General features: G+C 45.1%; 1 protein-coding gene across 1 annotated transcript in view; it reads left to right on the top strand.

Moving 5' to 3' along the window:
- The window catches only part of SNCA (synuclein alpha), a 60,081-nt gene that overhangs the window by 22,054 nt on the left and 10,310 nt on the right, over positions 1-27,717 (top strand). The window contains exons 3-4 of the mRNA XM_081925492.1: positions 6,883-6,924; positions 8,542-8,687. Of these exons, the coding sequence (XP_081781618.1) occupies positions 6,883-6,924; positions 8,542-8,687 (188 nt within the window). The remainder of the gene's footprint in view (positions 1-6,882; positions 6,925-8,541; positions 8,688-27,717) is intronic.

Below are 27,717 nucleotides of genomic sequence, written 5' to 3'. Positions count from 1 at the left end.
CAGGGTCTCGTTTTTATTTATTTGATTAATTTTCTTAACATTCATTAATAGTCACTTTTCATTAATTGATGTTTTCCCATTAATTATAATTTTAATTATTCCAATTCATTGCAAGTCATTTAATAGAAAGATGGGAGGGATTAGTAGTGACAAAGGTTGCAATTCTATATTTGCGCTTACCTGGGATTAAGTCCTATTGACTACAGTGGGGCTTAAATATGAATAGACAGGTATATGATTGCAGTAGTAGAGTGTGATGATGTACACATGGCCATGTCATTATACAAAAAGTTTCAGAAGCAAATCAGGAATGATTCACACAACAACTTTCTGGGGGTTCTTGTGTCTGAGGGAGGAACGTGTTGATGTTGACCTGGGTAGACTTTGTAGCCTCCACCTTTGCAGATGCCCATCTTAAGGGTTTTGTTTTCAATCCCTGATATGTATATTGGGCCTTAGCACCTATTTTTGAAGGTGATTTTATTTTATTTGTGCTGATCTTTTGTAGTGGGTGTTCCAGATTGGCGCTTTCTTCATATGCATGTGTTTTGAAACCTCGCAACAGTTGTGGGTCCTGCATTGTGGGGGAAGAGGGGTACTGAATGAGATGACCCTTTGGGTCCTTTCCTGTGTTTCTATAGAAGCAGGACAACTGTGGGGAGTCACACTCCAAGGTGACTATATGAAACCGCACAAAAGAAAATAACAGCATCTCCAACTAGGGTATCCAATGTGGTACCCTCCTGATATTTTTGTACTCTACCTACTCTATCGTCCCGCACTAGCATAGTCAATGGTCAGGGATGATGGGATCTGTAGTCCAGCAACACCAGGGGTTCCCACACAGGCTTGCCAGCTGGTTCTGCTGGTCTCTCAGCCTGAAACCATGAGACCTTCTGTATTGTATTGTTACAGAAGTTGGGTGCCACCCACACTCTCTGTCAAGCACTGGCAAGATGCCAGGGAGTTCCGGGCTCTCACCCAGGGTTTGGAGAATTGAAGACACAGCAAATACTGTTGTAGCTTTCAGAACCAGGTTTTATTCACATATTTACCCCTTCAAGAGAGGCTTGTTCCCCACAGCAGTGCAGCACTGGAGTGCAAGGCATCTCTCCCAGCCTTCGGCCAGCCTGCCAAGATCCATCTCCCCCTTTGTTCTCCCTTTCTTCTCCTTCCCAACACATCTTGCTCTAAAGACTTTCCTATAGATCCCAAGATTCCTCCTATATGGGCCATCAACACCTTTTGTCATATGAATGCCTTCATCCCAGGTGAGGCCCTGGCTTAGCTTACACTTTTCCACTGGCCTCCAATCTTCCCCTCAATACCCCCCAAATAATCAAAATCCTACTATTTATTAATTTCTAGGGTTTAAGGCAGTCCCCCCTCCTAAATCTGTAATAGTATACCTAGGATCATCTTACAATTCTATGATCATCTCTGAAAAAATATCCCTTGGTAACCAGGAGGGAAATATGGAAATCAAAAACCGGATTATTTAATAAAGGCATGGCTGCTCTGCCTTTGTCATGTGAGATGACCTCATGCTTGCTATGGAACCGTAAGGTAGCCTGCTTAGTAAAGATGCCAGACTGTCTGTAGGAGATCGACCCCCTGCTTGCAAATCGGGGAATTGGCCAACCATCAGAGCAAAGGACAAAGAAATCCCTTTATTTCTTCTTCGACTGATTTGTAAGAGAGAGGAAAATATGTCAGGCAAATCAGTGGGAGTGTGTGGGAAAGAAAGAATGAATGAGGGTTCCTATTCTTTGGATGTGGTTGGGATCATCACCCTGGGGCAGATGGTTGGGGTCCCAGTGTCTTGCCAGGTCCTAGCGCTGTTACCCACCTGCCCTCCCCTTGTTTTATTTTTCCTGGCCCAGAACTTGGACTATCACCAGATGGCTGGGTCTAGGCCATCATTCAATTCCCTGCAAAGCTCCTTACCTAGATTTTCTCTGGCACATGTTGTAAACAAAATGTGCCCTTTTCCCCTTATGGGGTATCCAAGAGCCCATATAGAGTCCTTACATAGGTTTCCTATTGGTAGGAGAAAATAACAGGCCAACCAGAGAATATTGAGAAGCAAAGCAGCTAGTAAGCCTGATCTTTATTGATCTGTTGCAACAGGGTGCTCCCTCGCACGCAGGAAAGGAGGAGGAACCCAAAACAAAGGTGTGTCCGCCCTTATATAGACATTTTAAATTGCCCTGCCCTGGAGCTCAAGACCACCCCTCCATACATCATACCTACATCACAGAAGTGGTGTAGTTCAAGACCACCCCTCCCAGATACATCATACCCACATCACAGAAAGGACGGTCTACAGCAGAAATCTGAGTGCGTTGTTTATCTCATCTGACAGGTTACCTGTTAATGCTCACTTGATTTGATACCCTAGGAAGCCTGGCCAGTCTTTTGTAATGATAAATACTTAGTTCCTGAGCCAGGTTACAGGCTCACCCCATTCAAACACAGACAGACATACCCTTAAGACAGGATTTGTGAAGGAAAAGACAATGGGGAGGCTTTTCCATTTTCCTTTGACCTTACAGAGAAAAAATTTGGTCAGTCTGGGAATAAAAAATGGTTTCAGGTTGGTCTTCCTGTGCTGATCTATGTACGTGCTTGGTCGGTACATTTATGAACATTTAATATATATCTAAGACCTTAAAATTCTTATAACAGTGGGAAACTGAAAGGCAGACTAGACCTCGCTGCAGACTTCTATCTAGAGAGCAGAGCCACCACCAGGATAGCCGTGTGCCCCAAACAATCCCCTATTTGGAAGGGTTATCAGAAAGCAGTCCTCCATTTGAAGGAGACCTCTGTTTGAAAGGCTGTCTGGTCCAAATCTGGGTTAAAGATTTAGAACCTTGAGAAGGAAGAGCAGGAGCCTGGAAGCTGCCCATCAACAGCTAGCACCTGAATAGCAGATGGTGTCAGTGTGAGAGGTGCTGCGATCCAGTTTAAATAACAGCAATCGCTGCTAAATTTGCATCTATATAAATTTAGCATATGCACATGATGTGCTGGCCTGTGTCCTCTTTCTTTTCTTCTTTGTGATGCAGAACTGGCCACTCTAGCCCACTTCACCCAGGTAAGCCCACCTTGGCCCACTGACTCAAGAAGTTCCCCCGTCAGTTTGCCTCAGGATGCCATGACTTTGCAGGTAGCAAAAATATTTTGTTTATTTATGATGTTTCTAGACCACCTTTCCTCCAAGGAGAACAAGGTGACAGACATGGTTCTCTTCTGTGCTTCATACTCAGGGCAACCCTGCGAGGTACGCAAAGGTCAGAAACATCAGCCAGTGATCTGAACCCTCGGGTCCCCAGTTCAGTGCAGCATCCTGACCACTGTATCAAATGCTCATCTTGCTGTTCACTATTTCTCTTAAGTTTCATGACTTACTGTCAGGGAACTGACATCGGAGCCAGGAGTGGAGGCAGGGCTCCCAAGCGATGCCGGAGAGGGCCCAGCAGGGAGAGAGGAGACTCAGCAGCTGGGGAAGGAAATCAGCGTAACACCAGGGATAAAGGGGGGGGCGGATGGGGGAATCGGAGAGAGGGCTCCAGGACTCTTCACTGGAGACCAGCGGGGAGAACACAGGTCCTCCACTACCCACACCCACCCTGCGCAGAAGACTTCCACGCAGGGAAAGTAGGCTTAGACTTGGCATCAAAGAATTTCTTTGCTGGAAGAAATTCAAGAAACGCCCACTGACGGATTCTGCTAGCGACTGAACAGCCACGAAGTGAAGGGCTGTCTAGCCAGGAAAGGTTTAACCAGGCCACCTAGCCAGGAGTGGTGGCAACTTACGCATGAGCAACCCCATATAACCATTACACTTACGTTCATTTCATTGTAAAGGACACATCTAAACAAGTCATTAACTACATAACATTTGCAGGTTTTAAACCAACAACAATATGATTGAATAGTGATCGCATTCGCTTGACTGATATCCATTCCTGAAGGCAGATGAACACACCACCTGCAGCAATTACCACTTCCTTACTCACTTTTATTGGAATTTCCATAACATCCCTAATAATAAACCAGGAATTATGGATTGTTTTCTCGCAGTATGAAGTGGGGGCAACGAAGTGGTTGTGATTTGCTTGTCCACAGCAAGCCATCGTTTATGGCCTACCATGATGTGCAAACATAGCCAATGTGTGCCCCTTCAGCCCAGCTGTAGTAAAATATTATATGGATGCCTTTTAGAAAACAATTTGTCAGATTCTTTTACCCATACACTACTATGTTCTCACTAGAAAGGTATTAAAATGATACATGGCACACCTCTGCCAGTCTTATGGATTGCAAAAGATTGCTCTGCCAGGATTTCGTACCTAGAACAGTAACTGCATCTCTCATGGCTGATTCACATATTGCTTTTTTCCTACATTTTGTAGACACTAGAATCATTTTGATGTTTTCATTCTTGGCACCATGGTGTCTGCAGAAAGTGGTAAACACAATGGCTCTACCCCGCAGTCACTATATACCATATTTTTTGCTCTATAAGACTCACTTTTTCCCTCCTAAAAAGTGTGCGTCTTACGGAGTGAATGCAGGCTGCGCAGCTATCCCAGAAGCCAGAACAGCGAGAGGGATTGCTGCTTTCATTGCGCAGCGATCCCTCTTGCTGTTCTGATTTCTGAGATTCAGATTTTTTTCCCCTTGTTTTCCTCCTCCAAAAACTAGGTGCGTCTTGTGGTCTGGTGCGTTTTATAGAGTGAAAAATACGGTATATTAGGCAGAGAAGGAAGGACCATAGAAGCATAGAATTGTAGAGCTGGAAAGGACCCTGAGGATCATCTCATTCAACCCCCTCCAATGCAGGAATATGCCGCTGTCCCTTGCGGGGATCAAACCTGCAACCATGCCATTAACAGCACAACACTCTAATCAACTGAACTATCCAGGCTAGCAGGTGACAGGCGTGTTTCACATACAGAAAATCTCAGTTTCAATCCCTGGCATCTCTGGTTGAAACAATCAGACAGATGATAATCTGTTTGAGATTTAGAGAGCTGCTGCCAGTCAGAGTAGACTAGACTGGGCTCAATGGGCTCAATGGTCGGATCTGGTATAAGGCAACTTTGTATGTTAATGGTGTTGTATAGGCCTTCCCCTCCTGCCTGCCAAGGTAGAGCGAGTCTTTAATCTGTAAAACGGAAGTTATCCTCTTTGTGCAAAATGATAGCTCAGGGCATGAAACACCATGTTCCCTTCTCTCTTGCTAGCCCACACTCTCTCAGTCTTTTCCAGGTCACAGAACTACAAACAGCCCTACTTTATAGCACTATAAGCAGACTTCAGGTATTGATAGCATCCTATGAAACTAAGTTCTAAGGATGCTTCCAGACAGGTGTTGTGGGGGCAGAGGAGCTCACGCAGAGAGGCTTTTCACAGCATGCGCATGATGTTGTTGGCATCAAAATGCCAGCTTCCATTCCCTCCTTCCCCAATTTAACCCAATTACCCCTTCTGTTGCAAATCAAGTCAGTTGAAAACAACAATCACGATCCTGTTGCCAACTTCTTTCTGACATCTGAAAGACCTACTTGCAATCTTAAGCCCCCTGCATCTGAAAGCAACCTAACATTATATTATCATTACAGTTGCATGAAACTGTTATATCTGGCCATCAGCCAATCCTTTTCTAGGAAGACGGCTTGTTTAATGGCTCAGTTGTGAGTGCTTGGTGTTTTCTCAATCGGAGCTGAATGCTTGATAGATATATAGAGATTTCTCTTGAGTGTTTGGCCATCATAGCTTTGAGAGGGTGATCTCCAAAGCAAACAGTAAGGGGAGAAGCTGATGCAAGGTGTGTGTGAAGCACTCTCTTTCCTCCAAAGGATGGCGTGAGCTGGAACTTCTCACCATTTGGGGCAGGGCAGAGCACATATGTCTTCCTGTTTAGTGATTGGCCACCAGTTACTATGGTTGTTGTTCATTGGTTTGTGTGGAGTGCAAGCCACACCCTTCTTGTCTGAGTGAGAACCAAAGAAAACCGTTTTCCAGTTTTGTTGAAATTGGTTTTGAGGGACTTGCTTTGTTTACATGCAAACAGAAGAAGCAGTCTCTGTGGGTGGATTGTGGGGGGTTGCCGTTGGGCTTTGGGGGAGCGACAGTGCATTTCGACTTGAAGGAGCGTCTCCACCCCCATCATTCTGCCCGGACGCTGAGGTCCAGTGCCGAGGGCCTTCTGGCGGTTCCCTCATTGCGAGAAGCAAAGCTACAGGGAACCAGGCAGAGGGCCTTTTCGGTAGTGGCGCCCGCCCTGTGGAACGCCCTCCCAGCAGATGTCAAAACGATAAACAACTACTTGACATTCAGAAAACATCTTAAGGCAGCCCTGTTCAGGGAAGTTTTTAATGTATGATATTTTAGTGTTTCCTGGTTTCTATGGAAGCCGCCCAGAGTGGCTGGGGGGGCCCAGCCAGATGGGCGGGGTATAAATAATAAATTATTATTATTATTATTATTAGAAGCCAGTCTCATTGAGTTAAATAGGACTTGCTCCCAAGTAAATGTGGATACAATGTGGTACCTAGAGTTAAGTACTGTACTTAATTCGTTCCGGAGGTCTGTTCTTAACCTGAAGCACCATTTTAGCTAATGGGGCCTCCTGCTGCCGCCGCGTCTCCAGAGCACGATTTCTGTTCTCATCCTGAAGCAAAGTTCTTAACCTGAAGCACTATTTTTGGGTTAGCAGAGTCTGTAACCTGAAGCGTATGTAACCTGAAGCGTATGTAACCCGAGGTACCACTGTACTGTGACTCTCTGCCTGCATGTTTACTAAAAACTGTTTTACTGAGCCCCGCTGCTTATTAATTCTTCTCCTTTTTAATATATTTTAAAAAACAGGTTCGAAGACCAGGGACGGAGTTGTTCATGGGGTTACAACAGGTAAGCCCATCACTGTATCTCTGTTTCTAAATCCATGCTAAACCTCCTACCTATCCCTTCAAGAGAACCTTATTTCTGAGTAGGCCCTGATTCATGGAGGCAAGTGGGATAAAATCAAGCATGCTGGAAAGCACACAACTCAGTCTTGCTGGGGAAGAAATGTGCCCGCAGCTATAACTTTAGCACAGGCAGAGAACCTTTTCTCTGTCAATGGCTGCATTTCCCCTGAAACAATCTCCCTGGCCTATTGGGATGAGGAAGAAATTCAATTCAGTTCATATTTAAAGGCGAGCCTACCTAACGGACGCTTTCCAAAACAATACATGAACTGAAACACAACAATTCACACTTCTCTGCATTTTGCAATGCTCAGTAATGTATATTAAAAATGCACATGCTAGGATAAAGTATATCTAAAAATGCACATTTTAGTGAAAATAAGATGTAAAGAATGTAGAGGAAAATTGCTTTGCAAAATTGTGTACATTAGGCAAAGTTGCATATGCATTTCTTAGCAGAAATTTGCACTAAAATGCTGATGAATTTTCAGGTGGACATAAAAAAGAAATCCTGCATTCTTCCCTGCCCACTCCTCACCCCCTTTAGTGCCCAGCTCCATGCATGGGGAAATGTTAATGGGGCTGGTAGCTGATCCTGTCTACTCTCACTTCTCCTGCCCCGCAAAGCACAAAGTCCTGGGACAATGATAGGAGGATTGCAAATCTTTGCCATCTAGAGAAGGCTAAAATATAACATGCATAACATATTTGCTCATGTATTTCCCCCTCCCCCAGCAGTTATTTAAAAGAAATACGGTTGTATTCAATGGAGCACAAAGCGAAATGCTCCTTCACTGCAAGGATTTCTCCTTCTGCAAAGGAACTTTTTCTTCCTTTTTCTGCCCCCTATGCACCCGCTAAGTCTAACATAAATCCCAAACCTGTTTGGAAAAGTGCAAACCTGGAAAAATGAGAAACCAAGAGAAATGCAGGAACTGTGGGTTAAACCACAGAGCCTAGGACTTGGCGATCAGGAGGTCGGCAGTTTAAATCCCTGCGACGAGGTGAGCTCCCGTTCCTCAGTCCCTGCTCCTGCCAACCTAGCAGTTCAAAAGCATGTCAAAGTGCAAGTAGAGAAATAGGTACCGCTCCAGCGGGAAGGTAAACGGCATTTCCGTACACTGCTCTAGTTCGGCAGAAGCAGCTTAGTCATGTTAGCCACATGACCCGGAAGCTGTACACCGGCTCCCTCGGTCAATAAAGCGAGATGAGCGCCGCAACCCCAGAATCAGCCACGACTGGACCTAATGGTCAGGGGTCCCTTTACCTTTACCTTTGCCTATCCCTAGAGGTTCCACATGCAAAGTTACATGCTCTGTCACTGATTCTGCAACCCAATGAAAGGTAGGGTTCAGGCCAGCAGGTCTGGACTAGGGGCTGCCACAGCGTGTGGTGCTGGGGGAGGGTCCCACACACCATGGAGTCTTGTGGAGAAACCTTCCTGAAGGGAGACTCACGCAGAGCCAACTTGCTTTTATACGATGTTGAGAGCTGCGAGCAGGCCAAGTTTACCTCAAAACCGAAACCTGAGGGGATTTGCCTTTTGCCTTTTCCACAGTGGCAGAGAAAACTAAAGAGGGAGTGTCAAACGTAGGAGGAGCTGTAGTGACTGGCGTCACAGCCGTGGCACAAAAGACAGTGGAAGGTGCCGGAAATATCGCCGCTGCCACTGGCTTTGGCAAGAAGGACCAGTTGGCCAAACAGGTTAGTTTACCTACTGTAAATCTGAGAGGGATGGATTTTATGCTGATTTTTGTTGTTGTATTTTTATGCCTTTTATGCATAAGCGGGGAAACCTGTGGCCCTCCAGATGTCATTGGGCTACCGATCCCATAATACTTGACCACTGACAACACTGGCTGGGGTTGATGGGATTTGGAGTCCACAGCCTTGTTTTAAGATTATCTACAACTTAAGCCCCCACCCCATCCCATTTTTTACTACCTGTTTTTGTTGTTATGTCCAGGTAACTGCTGAACATATGATGGGATACCATTCTATTATGTGTTGCCCTACCCCTCACTTCAAAGAACTGTGTTAAGCATTACCTCATCCCACAATATACTCTGTCTGAGTCAGCACAATACACAGCGCTATGACAGCCAACCACATGTTTTTTTAATATTTCACGCTTTTATATCTCACCCTTAAAGTAGATCAGGGCAACACACACGCTTCTTCTCTGTCCCTCTGCCCTAGTTTTATCTTCACATCGGTCTCTGTGAGACCAATATAGTGATTGGCTCACCCACACTCAGAGGTGAGCGTCGTTTCTGAGTGTGGGTTTAATACAAAGTGTGCCCAGTCTTAGACCCCATAAGCACTATACATTGGTTGTTGTTGTTGTTGGCATCTGTCTGTCTTGAGAGATAATGGAGTGTGCCTCTGGGGCCAAAGTCAAACTGCTGGGGAATCACAGCCTGCAAAGACCAATCACTCATGATGGCAGCCTCTCACATTGTTTTTGCTGACTTAACAGCACCAAAGTGGCCACCCCAGGGGTGCAAGCCGTGGCAGTGTGTATGGAGGTTCTAGACTGCCCAGACCACAAGACCCTTTTCTCAGCCTTGCTGATGTGGCTCAAAGGAAAGCAGAGCAATACTTTTCACAGCAGCTTGGCAGAGAGAGGTGTACAAGGCGCTTTGCAACGGTCTTAACGACTTTACTCTGGATTTGTGTAGGGTTTACTCCTGGCCGCGTCCTGCCTTAAATAGGGCAGGCCACACCCCCAGAGCCAGCCAATTGGCTGGCCAGGGTGTGACACGGCTGGGAATCCCCCAATCACGCGGGGCTGGGCTCCAGCTGCAGCATGCATGGTGGGGCCGTGAAGCCCACAACCCCACTTCCTCTGTAGGGTGGAAGTGGCTTTCTTCTCCTGAAGATGACCCACGAGGCATTTAAAGCAGGACTATACCACTGTAAACAACTTAAGCTTTTGCTAAACAATCCTAGTTGTCAAGGGTGCTGAATGTAGTTAGGAGACTCACTGTTCATCTCACAGAGCCGCAGGGCTCAGACTTCACTGGGAAGAGAGATGGATTGTTAAGCTGCTCTGAGAATGTTAAACTCCATTTTCAGTTTCTTGTCTTCTATAAAAGCTTTGTTGTAAGTAACTTCTCTCCAGAGAAATTGTAGTGGCCTTTTTTTTGCAGTACTTCTCCACTTATTATTATTTTTGATAAAGGAAACTCTGTTTTACCGTGCATTTGGTTTAAGCTCTTTTCTAATGCCATTTTCCAACATTTACAATGAACAAGCTACAAACCACTAGGGAACCTGGTGGTTCGCGGTTAAGAAGAAAGCCACTCTCTGTATTTTTTTATTACTTGTGCATCTTTCACACAAGTAATACTTGAAATTATGTTGGAATCAGGAAGGATGTTCTTATTCATTCTATGTGCATGGCTCTCAGAAAACATACTCATGTTGGTATAGTAAAGAAATAGGAAGACAACAGTGTGTGTTTGTGAATTGCTCCCTCATTTTGCCTCACTCTCGTGGTCAACCTTCACTGGGGCTCCCTGTAGGATGGACTCCCCCAATTAAAAGGAAAAGGGAACATTTAAAAAAATTCCCTCTGCTTAGAAAACGTGAGTTTCTCCCCGACTTTCCAGTATGTCTTCAGCAAAGAAGTTTGCATGACTGTTGATCAAAATTAGCCCTTTTAAGGCAGGTTTTGGGACAGCTAAATTAATTGTGCTACTATATCATTTTTGGCTCTTCTGATCTGATCTTCTCCTGGCTATTTTGTTGTTGTCGTTTTTGGCTGTGATTTATTGTATTTAGATTCTGCAATTGTGAGCCATTCTGAAGGTTGTTGGGTTTAAGCCAAATCTTTAAACAAGCTGACGTGGTAATAAAGAAAATTGGGCTGAAATTTGCGTTTGCAATATGAAGACAATTTAACAGCAACATTCCAAACTATTGGCAACTTGGAAATCAGAGTTCTTTTCAACATCTGACAGCTGCATCCCACAAGTTGGTGGGTGGATGGTTTCTGGATGTTGTTGCTGGAAAGGGTGCAGAACTTTTGGGAAGTTCTGTCATAAAAGTATGGCAGACTACTGAGTTCTCCAGAGATCTTCATCGAGCAAGCTATTAACATAAGTGGGGAATGTGCAAGTAGAAGAAAAATATTAAAAATGCAAAGAATTAGGTTAATACAGTAGCCATGAGGGCACTTCGTATACACAAACAATGTTTGAGAGACAGAGCTGTAGTCTGGGAAGTTCCCACTCAGGGCTTGCTCCTGTTCTGAAATGGCAAGGTGGCTTCAAATCATTATTGTCTCTTATTCCTCCCACCCCCTCATCAGCAACATGAGAATTGTAATACCGCTCAGCCTTGCGGGGGTGTTTGAATAATTATGTGCTTAGATACAATATATCTGTATATTACCTCCAACATCTATATGTAGACAAGAAAAGTACAAACTGGGGAGTCAGGAAAGGTAGAGAAGGTATGTTGCTTTAGTCCCATCACTGATAAAATCAATCTTAAATGCAACTGATTCCCCCTCGAAACATTGATTCATTATCCTTATTTAAGGATTATACCAATCTTCCATTAAATACTTGTTCAACCTACGTCGGGATGAATTCACGAGGTGAGTCAACAATGCAAGATAAATGCATCCGCCTCTAACAGCTTTTGCACTCACATGTCACAATAGCTTAATTATTTGGTCGTCTGCTAGATCCCAGTGGACAGTATTTTCATTGTCCAGAGCTCTCAAGGCATAATTTTAAAAGAGATCAGATCAGCTTCTAATATATACACAGAACGTCTGCCTTGGGGGGGGGGGAGAGGGGGAAGGAGTTGAAAAAGCACGAGAAGGATTTATTACAGAGTTAGAGAAGGATTATTTCCAGACTTTGAGAAGATTTTGTTCGTCTTCCACACCCCACTCCAAACAGCTTTAAAAGGGCAGTCCCTGTAATGGTGATTCAGCCGTGAGACAATTGGCATGATGTTCAATAGATGGAAGAAGAAGGATTATTATTATTATTATTATTACTATTACTATTACTATTACTATTATTATTACCACACCCAGCAATACTTCAAATTGCTAGGTTTACAATTGTGGAGGCTCAAGTGTGTTCTTCAGCTTGATCGGTGGTTGTATAACTTCTCTCTCAGAGTCTATTTAGTCCCCAGGCATAGCTGCTGGCACATTAGGCTGCAAGAGAATCCTGGGTCCTTTCATGCGATATTCCTGTTTCCACAGAAGGCTGGCAAAGAAAAATAAGCCCCATGCTCCATCCTAGAAGAAGAAACAGCATTTCAGTGTTGTATTATCTGCAGGTGGGGAAGTGGATCTGACCAACAGGCCAGATTCCACCCTCGCCAGGCCTGACAGGTAGGCAGGGTCACTCACCTGGCAGATGCTTGGCATCATTCTGTCTGGTGACCTGTCTTCCTTTGCCCATTGCAATCCAGCATTTCTCAACCACCAGCACTTTCAAAGTCAGCACCTTTGCAAGTGTCTATGGGGAAATAAGTGGAGAATACCAATTAATCCTGAAGTCCCATGTGTGGAGGGAAACCACAAAAGAAAAAGGAAAATGGCTGCCTGAATTCAAAAAGTGCAGGGCTTGACTCACTCTCTAGAGATTTCCACCAAAGGACTGTGACCCTGCATCAAGCGAATCTGCTCATGCACCCTTTCACAGCGCATGCTTTGATAGAGGTTGGGTTCTGCTGGAGAAAGGAAGAACCTGCTTCCTGATTCAGAACCACAGCGGGCTCAGCCCTCAAGCTATTAGCATTTTCAAAATGGCGGCCCACAAGCTGAACCATGGAGAAGCAGAGCGGTCATATCTACTTCAAAGTGGATGGCTCTCCCCACCAAAGAATCCTGGGAACTGTAATTTAGCCCTTACTGGACTACAACTCCCATCACGTTTAACAAACTACAGCTCCCAGGATACTTTGGGGAAAGCTATGTGCTTTGTATGTATGGTGTGGATGTGACCAGAGTACAGTAACCCTAAAGAGCTGGGCTGCCCATAAACCAAGGCCTGGAGAGACACCCTTTCTTTAAGCTGCGTACAGCATGTTATTCAGTAAATTAGCATATATTTTTAGGGCATGTTGTGTGAAGAGCATTCACAGGATTGAATGCATATTTAGCACTTTTTCTTTCCACCTCCTACACAAGCTATGAGACGAGCTTTCTGAGTTGCTGGAGTTCTCTGCAAAGATGGGGGGGTGCTTAATTTTTCAGGCACGTGACTTGCTCTCTGAGATCGAGTGAGAACTGATGGTGAACTGCAGAGAGAACTCTAAACGAGGGGAGGATGACCTACACTCCAGTAAAGACCACGAGAGTCGGATTAGGGGAGAGGGCAGCAGGGAAGTCAAAAGAATAGTGCCCTCTCGTTTTCAGATCACACATTACTTGGGAAAACTATTATGTGTTTATTTAATTTTTTAAAATATATGTAGCACATGATCCGTAAAACAACTGTCTTTTTTGCAATTTGCTATCTAGTATATTAAGATTGAGAAGTTTTCCACAGCTATGTTCTGTAGGTTCTCGCTTTGACATTTCCCAGTCTACTTCCATGGGGAATTGTGTGCTTTGTGTTACAAGAGGACCTGTCAACACACACCTTGCAGGCCCACATGTTTGAAGCTTGTAATTTCATTTCAGCGGGGCTCTTTGAGGCTTAAAGTCATTGGGAGATGGTAAGAGCAGCCTGGCAACGATATTCTGGAGTCTCTTCGGAGAGTGTTTTATTTCCTGCACAGAAGAATAGTTGACGTAACTGTGTTGTCCATGGCTGACTTCCAATTTTCCATGTTCAGACCATTAGCAGTTGCCGCGTTGCAATATCTTGTTTGCTATCATCTCTCCCTACTCCTTCAGACTCCAAACATAATTCAGACAAGGACAGGCGAATTGTATTAAGCTGTTTTGGGTCGCCTTAGGCTTTCCAGTTTCTTCAACACTGTGGCAGACATGTCTTTAGGTGTAGTCCTGGAAATATCTTTTCAAAATGTCTCTCATATCTGGGTTGTCTCTTTTCTTCCTTCCTCCCTCTTTTCCTTGATCTTGGCTACTGTTTTGTTAAATGGTTGGGCTGGATCATCATAGAAACTGCCATTTGCCACGAAACAAAGCCCATGAAGTAGACTCAGGAGAATGGGATTACCAAAACAAGGCAAAGTCAGGAAGTCAATTTTCATAATGTGAGGATGTATAGTGTCATTTTGGAAGTATTTTTATCTTGGAGTCAAATGCCATTAAAATGTGCATCTTATTGTACGATTAGCTAGTCTGCTCAGGAACTGGTGCGTGTGTGTTTAAAGTTCATGTAAAAAGTATTATTCATGCCCGATTATAAGCTACCTACTATTAGTAATGTTAAATATATATGGCTAGAGCAGTGACAGGGAACTTGTGTCCCACTTATATATTGTTGGACTACACCTCCCATCATTCCTGGCCATTGATCATGCATGCTGTGGCTGATGGGAAGAGGAGTCCAACAAAATCTGGAGGACCATAGTTAAGTGGCCAAGTCTGTCTTTCTAATAGTCACTCCTGAGGGTCAAGTTACACTTAAGGGGGCATTTTTCAAAGGCTAAGTGTTGCATGTGGGGTAATTTTTGTTGGAATCAAAGCTCTCCTTCCCTATATGATTTGATCCTGATGTGGTCCTGCACACTATGCATTTAATGTAATGTGTAGTTTGACCCTGAGTCAGAGCTGATTCAATGCTATTACAAAGAAAAGGGAAAAGAAAAATCAAGAATCACCGAATCTTCCTCTTTTTTAGTTTCCACAGAGAATAGAAGACACTGATTTATAGGAATTTAAGGTCACTTTCTGTGGAAATATGCTGTGCTGTGTTTTCCAGTATTTTCCACAATGATTTCACACGGACTTCATGTTCAAATGATGAGGTTTTAATTTTATTTTAAAAGCTATGCCGGCAATTTTCTAGCATGGGAAAGATGTTCCTTCCTTGTGAGAAATTTTGTGCTTCTCTGTGGCACAAAGGTTGGTTGATGAATGAAAATGTCTTAATATAAATTGAAAAAGTGCACAGTTATGAGGGCTAGGATTCATACAACCAGGAATGTGTTTTCACACATCCAAGAGGGATTTGGAGTGGTTCAGATTTGGGGAACCTGTGTCCTTCCGGATGTTGTTTGACTCCAGTTCAGATCCTTCCCAGCCCCTATGATCAGAATGACAGGAACTGGAGTGCAGTACAATCTAGAGAGACACAGGATCTGCATTCCTGCAGCAGACAATGATTATCATCTGGTGCCCCAGATGTTGTGGAAGGTGTTGACACATCCAGTGGCGTAGCGTGGGGGTGCAGGGGGGCCAGCCGCACCGGGCGCAACATCTGGGGGTTAGGGTTAGGGGGCGCAAATCCATGGGTTAGGGGGCACAAATTACTTGCCTTGCCCCGGGTGCTGACAACCCACACTACGCCACTGGACCCATTCTAGAACCTGCTTGGAAGTTTTGGGTTGTTTTGGTATATAAATGTGAGGTGATGTGAGTTGTACAACCTCTGGAGGACACTGTATTGACTACACTTGCTAGACAATTCTGAGGTAGGTGGTCCAGTGGTCTGACAATGGTATAAGGCAGCTTTCTGTGTAACTGAGGAATACACCCCACTAGGAGTAGTTGCAGTATAATAATTAGAGTGCCTGGCTGTGACCAAGGAGATTCGGGTTCTAATCCTCATTTGGTCATGGAACTCACTGGATGATCTTGGACTCTTTCTCAGCTTGCCACTCAGAAGGTTGGGAGTTCGAATCCAGTGATGGAGTGAGCTCCCGTTGCTCTAACCCAGCTCCTGCCAACCTAGCAGTTCAAAAGCACGCCAGTGCAAGTAGATAAATAGGTACCACTGTGGTGGGAAGGTAAATGGCGTTTCCGTGCGCTCTGGTTTTCATTACAGTGTTCTGTTGTGCCAGAAGCAGTTTAGTTCTGCTGGCCACATGACCCGGAAAGCTATCTGTGGACAAACGCCCTCAGCCTGAAAGCGAGATGCGCACAGCAACCCCATAGTCATGTTTGACTGGACTTAACCTTCCAGAGGTCCTTTATCTTTACCTTTACCCTCATGAAGTAAGCTCCTACCTTTAATCTCTAGTGTCTGCATTTAAAAGGATCTCATGGAGAAGTTATGGCAAAGACCTTGGTGATCAATCTCTATTCAGGGTATGAAGTGAACCAGATAGACTTTGCATAAGGAAGCACTTTCTGTTCCAAAAGTTGCTGGAAACTGCAGGAAGGGAGAGTGCTCTTGCATTCAGGCCCTCCTCAGGGTCAGCACAGTTGATTGGACCAGATGGGCCATTGGCCTGACCCAGCAAAGCTCTTCTTGTATTCTCAAAAAGCACCATGTTTTCTGAAAAAATAAGGTCTCCCCCGCCATTGGGTTATTAAACCACTAATTCACCAGACGCCGCCAGAATGGAACAAGACATCAGTGAATAAATAAAGTCCTACATCCTACACAGCTGAATGCTGCAAATAGCCAATATTTTCCCCCTTACAAAATTACACAACAAAAAAATAACAAAAGGCCACTGGAGGGTTCATTTCAAATGCCCTCTTTGTCCATTCAGGACATGTTGCTGTGTTCCTGTTGCAAAGGAATGTCCAGTGTTCTGAATGCTGCATTGTACAGTTTATCACGAAGACTTCATTTCATATCTAGTATATTAAGGCATAGCATCTTGGCCAATGAACTGAGCGCTGGCCCTGCAATATCTGGGAGGAGAAAGTGTAGCTGCCAGATAGTGGAAACACTGAGGAAATGGAACCAAAGCATTTCTTTTATTTGGTTCACTATCAGAAAACTGGTTTTAAGAAAAAGGTTGTCAAGTAAAGCAAATGCAATTCACTTTTCTTAAACCCCACACAAGTTAATTTCACACAGACACACAGAGAGAGATACACAGCCTTCTTTTTTATCCAGGCGTCCCACTGAAAGAGATAATAGCAGGTTGCACAGAGACCTAAACAACTTGATACACTCTTCCTACTTAGTGACTAACCCAGATAAGTAATTATTGGGCTTTGCGTGCTATAAAGACCACTTCTCTCTCTGAAAAGCCTGCTGAGAGAATGAGAGAAGGGAAGGGGTGAGCACTGAGGAGTAAGGCCAGGACAGCTGCAGCCCATGACTAAGGGCCACGTCTTGCGTGACGTGGAAGGGACAGGCCACAGCTGATCCATACATTTAAAGCACTGTTACATCACTTTGGGCTTCCCCCCAAAGAATCCCTGGAGCTGTTATTTCTTAAGGGTGATGAGAGGCTGCAATCCCCACAGTAGCTTAACAGTCCTTCTTCCCAGAGAACTTTAAAAAATATATATGAATGCGTTTTGGATGCCCTCCCCCCCTTGTTTTGTTTTTATGCTGGTTTTCAAGTATGTGATATTTATTTATTGCTGTGAGCAGCTTTGAGTGGCTTTTGTTTCTTTTTTAAAAAAGCAACTAATAAATATAGTCATAACTCAGAAGTCAAACGGAATCTGTTCTGGAAGTCCATTCGACTTCCAAAAGCCGCAAAAGTTGCATCGGACGTCCGGGTTCCAAAGGACGTTTGCAAACCGGAACACTCACTTCCAGGTTTGCAGCGTCCAGGAGCCAAAACGTTCAACTCGCAAGGAGTTTGGAATCTAAGGTACGACTGTACTAAATAAAAATAAATATAACATGTTTTAAAGCAGATGCTGCATGGTAACTGATCAGGGTTGGCACAGCGGTGGATTTCATCCAGTGGTAGGGAGCTGATTGGATTATAATTCAGGTCTGGTTCCACTTCTGGGATTGTACGCACTTTGCTGCACTAGCAAGCAACAAATTAGCTAAAGATCAGCCTTTAAGAATAGATAGGGCATCCTAGGTGGTCAACCAGCTCATTCTCTAAGCCAGATTTGTTAAGTATAATAGATTTAATTGAGATATATGTGTATCAATGAAGGTTTAAAGTGGAAAATGGCTAAATGTGTATTGCTAACATTGGGGGTTTTACACAGTAGTTTTCCCAAGGGGCTCTAAGCTCCTAAATGGGTTAGTGATTACCTACCAATTGTTTTCTAGTTACAGGTAGGTAGCCGTGTTGGTCTGCCATAGTCGAAACAAAATTTTAAAAATCCTTCTAGTAGCACCTTAGAGACCTCAGATACATGTGTATCTGAAGAACTGTGCATGCACATGAAAGCTCATACCAATAACTAACTTAGTTGGTCTCTAAGGTGCTTCTGGAAGGAAAAAATTGTTTTCTGTTACTCTAAACTGTTGTCATCTTAGATCAGGTGACCAAGGTACTGAGTTGCAAATTCGCCATCTTGAAAGGGTGGTGGCAGTTAGTTCTTTCTCTGAATGCCACAAGGAACAGAAAATGTAAATGAAGCTCTTGAGGAAAACAGCTCCAGGGAAATGGATGCTCTTAAAGAGAGAGGAAACTTTGCTTATAGGTCTGCTGAGCCTGTGCTGCACAGCACAAGACATTCTAAGGATATCTTGGCTGTGTCTTTGATGCTTATGTTTTGCTTTGAAGAGTTCTGCCAGTAAAAAAATTTGAAAATTGAATAATATTTTTGTGGGCATGGAGAAAGATTTCTTCCAACAGGAGTCAGTGCTTCCAGTCACTTCGAACAACACAATATTGAAATCTGCAACAAGTTTCTCATGCCACTAAATTGCTATCTTCATTTTCTTTCTTGGTTGGCCTCTGTGAGAACAGGATGCTGGTCTAGGTGGGCCACTGGCTTGATCTAACAGACTCTTCTTACGTTCTAAAATAGTTTTGTCTCTGCCTCTAATGTTTGAACTCTGTGGCACAGCCAGTGACGCTGATTAGCAGCAGGCAACAGCAGCCAATTTCATTTATATGCCAGCCTGAGACATCCAAAGGGTATATATGATCCATATTTTTTTAGGATGAGCTTCAGTTCAAGAGGTCCTGCCAGCATCATCAGAACATTGTTATACTACTTCACACTCTTGATGAAGTTCCTGTTGAGGACTCAGCTGCTTTTTCACCATCAAGGGGGAGGAAATGTCACAAATGAATTGTAGGTAATAGGTAATCACAGAGACAGGAGATCCAACCGTTGTGTGGCTCAGTTATGGAAATGCTCCTGTCTTTTGCTTCCCTAAATCCATTCTTCTGCCTTTCAGAAATTGCTCTTAAATGCCAAATATTTTCCCGATTCCTCACTCTGTTTCCCCCCATGTAGGAAGAGATGAGTATGGCAATCAAAAGCAGTAAATCTAGCTTCCCACAAGCCATTATTCAGATGCTCCCTTTCATTGCAGGGTATAAATTGGATTAGTAATGATAGTTTGGGGAAACTTTGTACTTGTTCCTCTTGCTTTTATGCAGCAGGAGACCTGAATCCAAAATCTCTCCTTCTGATACCTACATTTATTATACTTCTCTTTTACACCTATGATCTCCACCAGATACTTCTTGCAATGCACAGCTGAACATCTGCTGCCCTTATGTGACACCCAGAATCAGCTGCCTGATGTGGCCTCCTCCCTTTGCCCAACAGTAGGATCAGCTCCAGCTAGAACCCTGGTCCTGGGATCCTCTCATCTCTCTGTCTCTCTTAACAGCAATGCCAGAAGTGTGATAATGTAGGTCAGGACTAGGGCACAGATGGAGTGTTTAGCACTTTGCCTCTGTGTCATTTCCCTGTTGACTTCCCCCACAAAACTGTTTGTAGGAAATAGCAGTGTTGGAGGTCAATAGCACATGGAAGGAAGAAGCTTTCATTGGGAAAACAGAAAGCAGAAAGGGCCCAACAATCACAACTGTATGTTTCAATCTAGATCCTGTTCACAGAGCACAACCACATCAGCTGGGGCTGATGGGAATGTAGTCCAAACAGCTAGAGGTCATTAAGTTAGTGAAGACCAGGCTATGGATTAATGTCAAACTGTTCAGTGAAGCCAATGATTGCTTCTCCAAAGGGTATTTCTAAGACAAGAAATTTTTCAGAAAAATGCAAGCTGCTGTTTTTGTTTTGTTTTGTTGTTGTTTGTTAAAATACCCTCCAGAATATTGTACACCATCTCACCATCTTGTTTGAAGACCCACCACAGCAAGGTATTGACTCAGAATACACATTCCATCACTTAAAAATGGAGATCTTTGGGAGAGATCATTATTATTCAGGAAATATGCATATGCACCAGAGGCAGAATTGCAACAGCACAAAGAAGCCCGTGTGACAGCTCTTGACCTTTGAGTCCTCTGCTGGATGCCTTTGTTGTACCTGGGAAGGGGAAATTCCACTTGGTTGAAACCCAGCAAGCTGACCTGCGCTGATCCTTTTGCTCGGAATTGACTGGAAAAGTGAGAAGGTGTTCATATAAGCAATAAAATAATTGTGAAGGAAAGATGGCAGTGAATATCTTGCTTGACATTGGCATTCACCTCCCAGAGGGTGGCAGTTTTGGAAGACAGGGGGAGGATTTGGGCAAGATTGGTTCTCCTCCTTTAGTGAGCCTAGTCTCCTCACTGATAGCGTAGCTGTTGGTAGTTGTTGCTCCTCCAATACATTGTCATTTCCACCTTCTGCTGTGCCCAACAGAGCCAGTGAGTGAACAGGGAGTAGCAGATATTACTCCCAGTTTTTACTACTGAAGGTCCCTGTTGTGATGGCCTGGGACTCGGGCTCGGACTTGGAGCCAGAGGAGTCTCAGTCTGCACTGGATCCTTTGCCTCAGGTGGCAGCTGAACCTAGTCTGGGGCCTGATTCTGAAGAGCCCCAGTCTGCACAGGTTCCCCTGCAACAAGCACCAGCTGGGCCGAGTCAGGGGCCTGAGCCTGCCCTGGCTCTAGATGTGGGGATTACCTCGTTGCCTTCAGCTGGGCCATCACTTACAGCTTCTCCAGGGAGAGGCTGAGGCGGCCCCTGGGTCTAGTAACCCACCGACGTCTCCCGAGCTGCAGAGACTGAGGTCTGAGAAAAGGAGAGACCTGAGTACTCGCAGGAGGAGTGCTCGCCTTCGGGCGAGACAGGGAGGTGAGTCACCGGGGGATCACGACCGGCCGTTACCCCAAGAGAGATAAAAGGCTGCTGGACCCTGCCCCAAGTTCTGGGAGCAATGTTGCTGTTTGCCAGAACCTGCCTGTGATCCTGTGCCTGACCTTGCCTGGTTTCCTGCCTCGTGTCCTGCTTTGGTCCTGTCAGACTGACTCCTCGTGGAACCCTTGGATTCGGGACTGGACCTGGACCACATTGCTCAGGTTACCCCCGGGCCTTCCCACAGCTCCCTAAGTCTCCTCCTCCCCTGGTTCCTTTCCAGGTAATCTGAGGCTCCATCCTCTTGCCTGTCATACCTCTTCAGGTTATGGGAGACCAGTGGAGGAGAGGAGCTGGTCGCAACAGGAGTGGGAAACACCCATGTCTCTTCTCCAGCCTGACTCATCTCTTGCCTCTTGCCACCTCCTCCCCACACCCTACTCTCCTGCTGCAGATTCTGATTCTGATTCCAGGCTTCTCTCTGCCACAGACTCTTCCTGATCACTAAGCCCTGTTACCTCTTCAGCTTCTGACACCTTCTCCTCCCACTCTTCTCTCTCTGACCACTCCTTGTTGTCCTACCAATCCCTGGACTCTGAGCCTCCTTCCCTTGGGGTTCCCCAGCTGGTTCCTCCTACCATTCCTCTGCGCCCAACCGGTCCGTAGAGAGAAAAGGAAGCCTGTTTCTGTATGTTGTGTTCCAAGCACAATCAGTCACTGGCATTGCTTCGGAATTATGTGCAAAGCCACCCGTTTCTTCAGTTATATCTCTCTTCCCTCTATGCAAATGTGAGAGAACGCACACAAGTGGAGTCCTGTATCAGCGCCAGCATGCTCTTAAAAGCTGGTATTGCTACATAATTCTAGACAGCTTGTCATTATTCATTAGCTCAACCGCAAATGTTACTTGTGGGAGGGAGAGTTGTGATTATTATCCTCAGGCTGCTCCTACTGTACTTGTGGTCTGCGTAGCCTAACTTCCTCTTTGGTTTTCAGTCATATACCCTCAGCTGATGGAACCCAGCGATCATCTTTCAGATTATGTAATGCCATCAAATAATTGTGGTGAACCCAGGAAAATGCCTTCTTGGTCTTGCTGCTGCCCACAGCATGTGTTTTTTTAAAAAAAAAAATCATGGTTGGGTGTGAAGAGCAATAATGTGTGATGGACAGTAGTGTGCAGTGGCTGTGGAAAAAGCAAATTCCTTTGAATTGAAAATAAAAACTTCCAAGATCATAATGCAGCTATACAAACTGTGCAACCACAGTTGGAGTACTGTGTATAGCCCTGGTCACCTCACCTCACAAAATATATTGTAGTAATAATAATAATAATAATAATAATAATAATAATAATTTATTTGTACCCCAGCCACTCTTGGCGGCTTCCAACAAAGATTAAAAATACATTAAAATGTCACACATTGAAAACTTCCCTGAACAGGGCTGCCTTCAGATGTCTTCTAAATGTCAGGTAGTTGTTTATCTCTTTGACAACTGATGGGAGGTCATTCCAAAGGGCGGGTGCCAGTACCGAGAAGGCCCTCTGCCTGGTTCCCTGTAGCTTTGCTTCTCACAGTGAGGGAACCGCCAGAAGTCCCTTGGCGCTGGACCTTAGCGTCCAGGCAGAACAATGGGGGTGGAGACGCTCCTTCAGGTATACTAGGTAGAGTTGGGAAGGGTTCTATGAATTGTCTTATTTCCTTTTAAAGCTATCTTAAGTTTATGGTTGTCTCACCACACCTTTAATTTAACTATGTGCGGTATGTGCAGAAGTATATTATATTACTTTCCTCCAAGAAGCTTAAGGTGATGCACATGGCTCTCTATCTCTCCATATGCGGTAGGCTGGCTTGAGCGGCAGTGACTAGCCCAGAGTAACCCAATGGCCCCATGGCCAAGTGGGGATTTGAACCCTGGTCTCCCAGGTCCTATTTCAACACTCAAACCAGTACACCCCACTGTCTCTCTATGCCAAGAAGAGGAATGGAATGGTTTTATGATAACATAAAAAAAGCCTAGTGGCTCTGGAGCAAGAAGACTGGCGAAGCCAATCATGCACATCCTTCAAGTTAGTAGCAGATGTAACCTGCACCCTTAAAGCCAATAATAAGGTTTTGCCTGCTTCCGGAGGGTAATCAGCTAAGCGAAATGCTTGTTAGCCTGCATGCTCATCTTCTTGAATACAGTGGTACCTTGGATTAAGAACTTAATTCATTCTGGAGGTTCGTTCTTAACCTGAGGTACCACTTTAGCTAATGGGGCCTCCCGCTACCACTGCACTGCCGGAGCACAATTTCTGTTCTCATCCTGAAGCAAAGTTTCTATTTCTGGGTTAGCAGAGTCTGTAACCTGAAGCATCTGTAACCCGATATTACCACTGTATTCATACTTTACCCTAGTAGTTTACCAATGCTGGGGAGAATCCAAAAAGCTTTCATGTTCTAATCATCACTGCAGGTACTTTCTCCAACCGAGTGATGCCTTTTTCTTTCAACTGGAAGAAATGTTAAACACCATCCTGGTAGATGGACGTTAGTGTATGCATTGTACCTAAGGGCGCTCTTGAGAGAGAAACGCACAATGTCAATAACTGCAGAGCAACCACTTCAACAACAGCAAGAGTCTTTTCTTAGGTGTACTGCAGATTTTCAAACACAGTTTGTGGCTGTTACTCTCTCCTTATACAGCATAATGTTACAGTTCAGCTGGGAATAACGCTCAAAGTGCTTGTTGGCTCCCCTACCTCATGTATCTTTGGCCATAATGGACTTGTTCAGCCTCCATGGTCAGAGGTAGCAATGTTTCTGAATGCCAGTTGTAGGAAACTGCAGGATGGGAGAGGGCTCTTGTGCGCTTCCCACAGGCATCTGGTTGGCCATTGGGGGCCCAGGATGCAGGATAGATGGGCCACTGGCCTGATCAGGCAGGGCTATTCTTATGCACTTATCACTGCCCTTCTCTCTGTAATGAGTCATGCTAGGTGAAATAGCGATCACTGCAGATGGTGACAGCAGTTACGGAATTAAAAGACGCCTGCTTCTTGGGAGGATAGCAATGACAAACCTAGACAGCATCTTAAAAAGGAGACATCACCTTGCCAATAAGGGTCCCTATAGTTAAAGCTATGGTTTTCCCAGTAGTGATGCATGGAAGTGAGAACTGGACCATAAAGAAGGCTGATCGCCGAAGAATTGATGCTTTATGGTGCTGGAGGAGACTCTTGAGAGTCCCATGGACGGCAAGAAGATCAAACCTCTCCGTTCTTAAGGAAATCAGCCCTGAGTGCTCACTGGAAGGACAGATCCTGAAGCTGAGGCTCCAATACTTTGGCCACCTCATGAGAAGAGAAGACTCCCTGGAAAAGACCCTGATGTTGGGAAAGATGGAGGGCACAAGGAGAAGGGGACGACAGAGGACGAGATGGTTGGACAGTGTTCTTGAAGCTACCAGCATGAGTTTAACCAAACTGCGGGAGGGAGTGGAAGACAGGAGTGCCTGGCGTGCTCTGGTCCATGGGGTCATGAAGAGTCGGACACAACTAAACAACAACAACAACAGGTGAAATGGCATGGGTGGTGGTCAGGAGCCTGACATTTCGCACAGATGAAATGCCCAAGAATTACTGCACTAAGTTTCCCGTCGTCATCACTGCTCGTTTTTTAAGGCTCCCCTCTGTTTATTATACACTGTCCTTGTTCACACAACACAGCAAGCCAAACTATGGCTTACTATGTGGTGTCCCAGATTGAAGCCACTTTGCTGTTGTGCTAAGTCAAGGTTTGGCACAGTGAACCAGGACTTGTGGTTAAGTTCTCTCCTCAGTAACCATGCCAAAACCAAGATTAAAATAATAGAATCATAGAGCTGGAAGGGACCCCAAGAGTCATCTAAGCCAAACCCCTGCAATGCAGGAATGTCAACTAAAGCATCCAAGACAGATGGCCACCCAACCTCTGCTTAAAAACCTCCAAGGAAGGAGATCCCACCACTTCCAGAAGGAGTCCATTCCACTGTCGAACAGCTATTACTGTCTGAAAGTTCTTCCTGGTGTTTAGTCGGAATCTCCTTTCTTGTAGCTTGAAGCCATTGGTTTGGGTCCTACCCTTCGGAGCAGGAGAAAACAAGCTTGCTCCATCCTCCATGTGACAGCCCTTCAGATACAGTGGTGCCTCGCAAGACGAAATTAATTCGTTCCGCAAGTTTTTTCTTCTTGCGAGTTTTTCATCTCGCGAAGCACGGTTTCCCATAGGAATGCATTGAAAATCAATTAATGCGTTCCTTTGGAGACCGCTTGCCAGGCTGGTGATGCGGAGAAGGGCTTTTCTCCCCACCGCAAGCCTTCAGGACAGGTACTGGAACAGAGGGGAAGGCGCGCAGCGCTTCTCCTCTGTTCCCGGGGCTTGCGGTGGGAGGAGGGTTTTTCCTCCCCACCGCCAACATTCAGAACAGCATTCTGCATGTTGGCGGTGGGAAGGAAATCCCTCCTCCCACCGCAAGTCTTCAGGACAGCCATCCGAAGCCTGGCGGCGGGAGGAGGTCTCTCCGCCCCACCGCCAGCCTTCGGAGGAGGTCCGAGGACAGTGGGGAAGACGCGCTGCGCTTCCCCGCTGTCCCGGAGATTTCCCTATGGGCTTTCGTCTTGCGAAGGAAGCCCATAGGGAAATTCGTTTTGTGAAGCGCCTCCAAAACGGAAAACCCTTTCGTCTAGCGGGTTTTCCGTCTTGCGAGGTGTTCATCTTGCGGGGCACCACTGTATCTGAAGTTGGCTATCATATCCTCTTTTCCAGGCCAAACATACCCAGCTTCTTCAACCATTCCTCATAAGACTTGGTTTCCAGACCCTTGACCATCTTGGTTGCCCTCCTCAGCACACATTCCAGCTTGTCAATATCCTTCTTAAATTGTGGTGCCCATATTGTCCCAGAACCACCATGCCACCATCCAAAGGCACCCTGAGAGGGACCTGCCCTGGAAGGAAGACTGAGAAATTAATAGGTCCTTTTGCACCAGGTCTGCTTGGGGCTTCCAATTTCCTCCAACCTCTCCTTCCCCTCACCAACCTGTCTTCAACTGGTTGAAATTGCCTATGTTAAATGCATGCAAGATGGGGGTGTTGCTGTGCTCAATCTCCTCTGGTCCTAGAATAGAATGTTGTATGTATGGAGCCCCATAGCGCCAGCCTTATTCACAGCAGTCTGGTAGCAAACCCATCTGGATCCTAGAGGACAGGACTCATCCCTGAAAAAATATAGCCTTAGGCTAGAAACTCAGATAACATTTAAAGACAGCATCTGCAAAGGCAAAGATGGGGATAAAATTGGAACACTGATTTTATCCCTAGAGGTACCAGAAAACAGAGACTGCGAACAGTTCAAGAAGGTGTAAATAGTATTTAAATACTACTACATTTTTTTTTTAAAAAAACACCATTTCTGTGCAATACACATTTCATGTTCTGAATAGCTAATCATGCCAGGCAGCATAAAATGTGGGTGTTTCTAGTGACATTAATAAGCACGTAATCAAGAATACAATCCTCCCTGCCGCAGCCTAATTTAGCTGAGGTTACAGCATTTTCTTCTACAAAGGACTGCCCTCCATTAATCATAGGTAAGCACAATTACAGTTCTCTTACCTCATTTTGAGAAGACAAATAATGCACCCAGAGAGCATGAGTGTTTGTCAGTCCTAGCCACCCCTTAGTACATATTTATTAATGTTTCATCTGGAAATTGCATTTGTCTGAGATTATACATGGAGTAAGTGTTGCATGTTAGAAAATACAACTCACTCGCTTATTTGTAAACACTGAAGTCATTACTGTGCCTGCATATATGCGTGAACAATGATCTAGTTAGCATAATATGCATAAGCCTCAGAACTCATGTTCCCTCCACCCCCTTCAGCATGGCCACGATGAGGAAACTGGAAGCTTTCGCTTCCATCTTCAACTAACCACAATCACTTGTTTGTTGTTGTTGTTGTTTAGTCGGTTAGTCATGTCCGACTCTTCGTGACCCCATGGACCAGAGTATGCCAGGCACTTCTGTCTTCAATCACTTGTTACACCCCAACAAACTGTGGTTAGTCTTAACTGGCTTAGAAAATAACTCAGCATTTTTAAATGACCCTGGGTACCAGTTAAGACTAACACAGATTGCACATTTGGACAAAATGAGGAACTGCAGTTAGTCAAAAATGAAAGTGAAAGCTTCTGGTCACCCAGGCTCATCCCTATAGCACTAAACCATGGTCTGATGCTAACATGAAAATGCCGGTTGCTGTAAACCACTGGAGGACTGTTGTGCTTGGTTCCTTCTTGAGGGTTTTCTGCAGGCATCTGGGAGGCCACCATGAGAACAGGATGCTGACCAGGAAGTGACCTCTCCAGACAGCAGAACAACTCTTCTTTTCTTATCTCTGTGTCTGCAATCTCCTGGGTGACACGGAGACTGTTAGGCAGTTGAATGCACATGGATACCCACATGACCTGAAGGTGCTGCTGTGCAATGCCAGGTCAATGATTCATAAGACCACTGCCATCCATGACTTGATCATGGATGGAGGACTTGACCTGGCATGTGTAACAGAGACTTGGTTGGATGAAGCAGATGGGCCTGTCCTTGCCGCTGCTTGTCCACCAGGCTTCTCTTACGCACAGCAACCCAGGTCATGTGGGCGGGGAGGGGGGGTTGCAGTGAT

Source organism: Podarcis melisellensis (genome assembly GCF_964234715.1).
Source record: "Podarcis melisellensis genome assembly, chromosome: 9".
Taxonomy (NCBI): domain Eukaryota; kingdom Metazoa; phylum Chordata; class Lepidosauria; order Squamata; family Lacertidae; genus Podarcis; species Podarcis melisellensis.
This window is presented reverse-complemented; position numbering and strand designations above follow the sequence as displayed.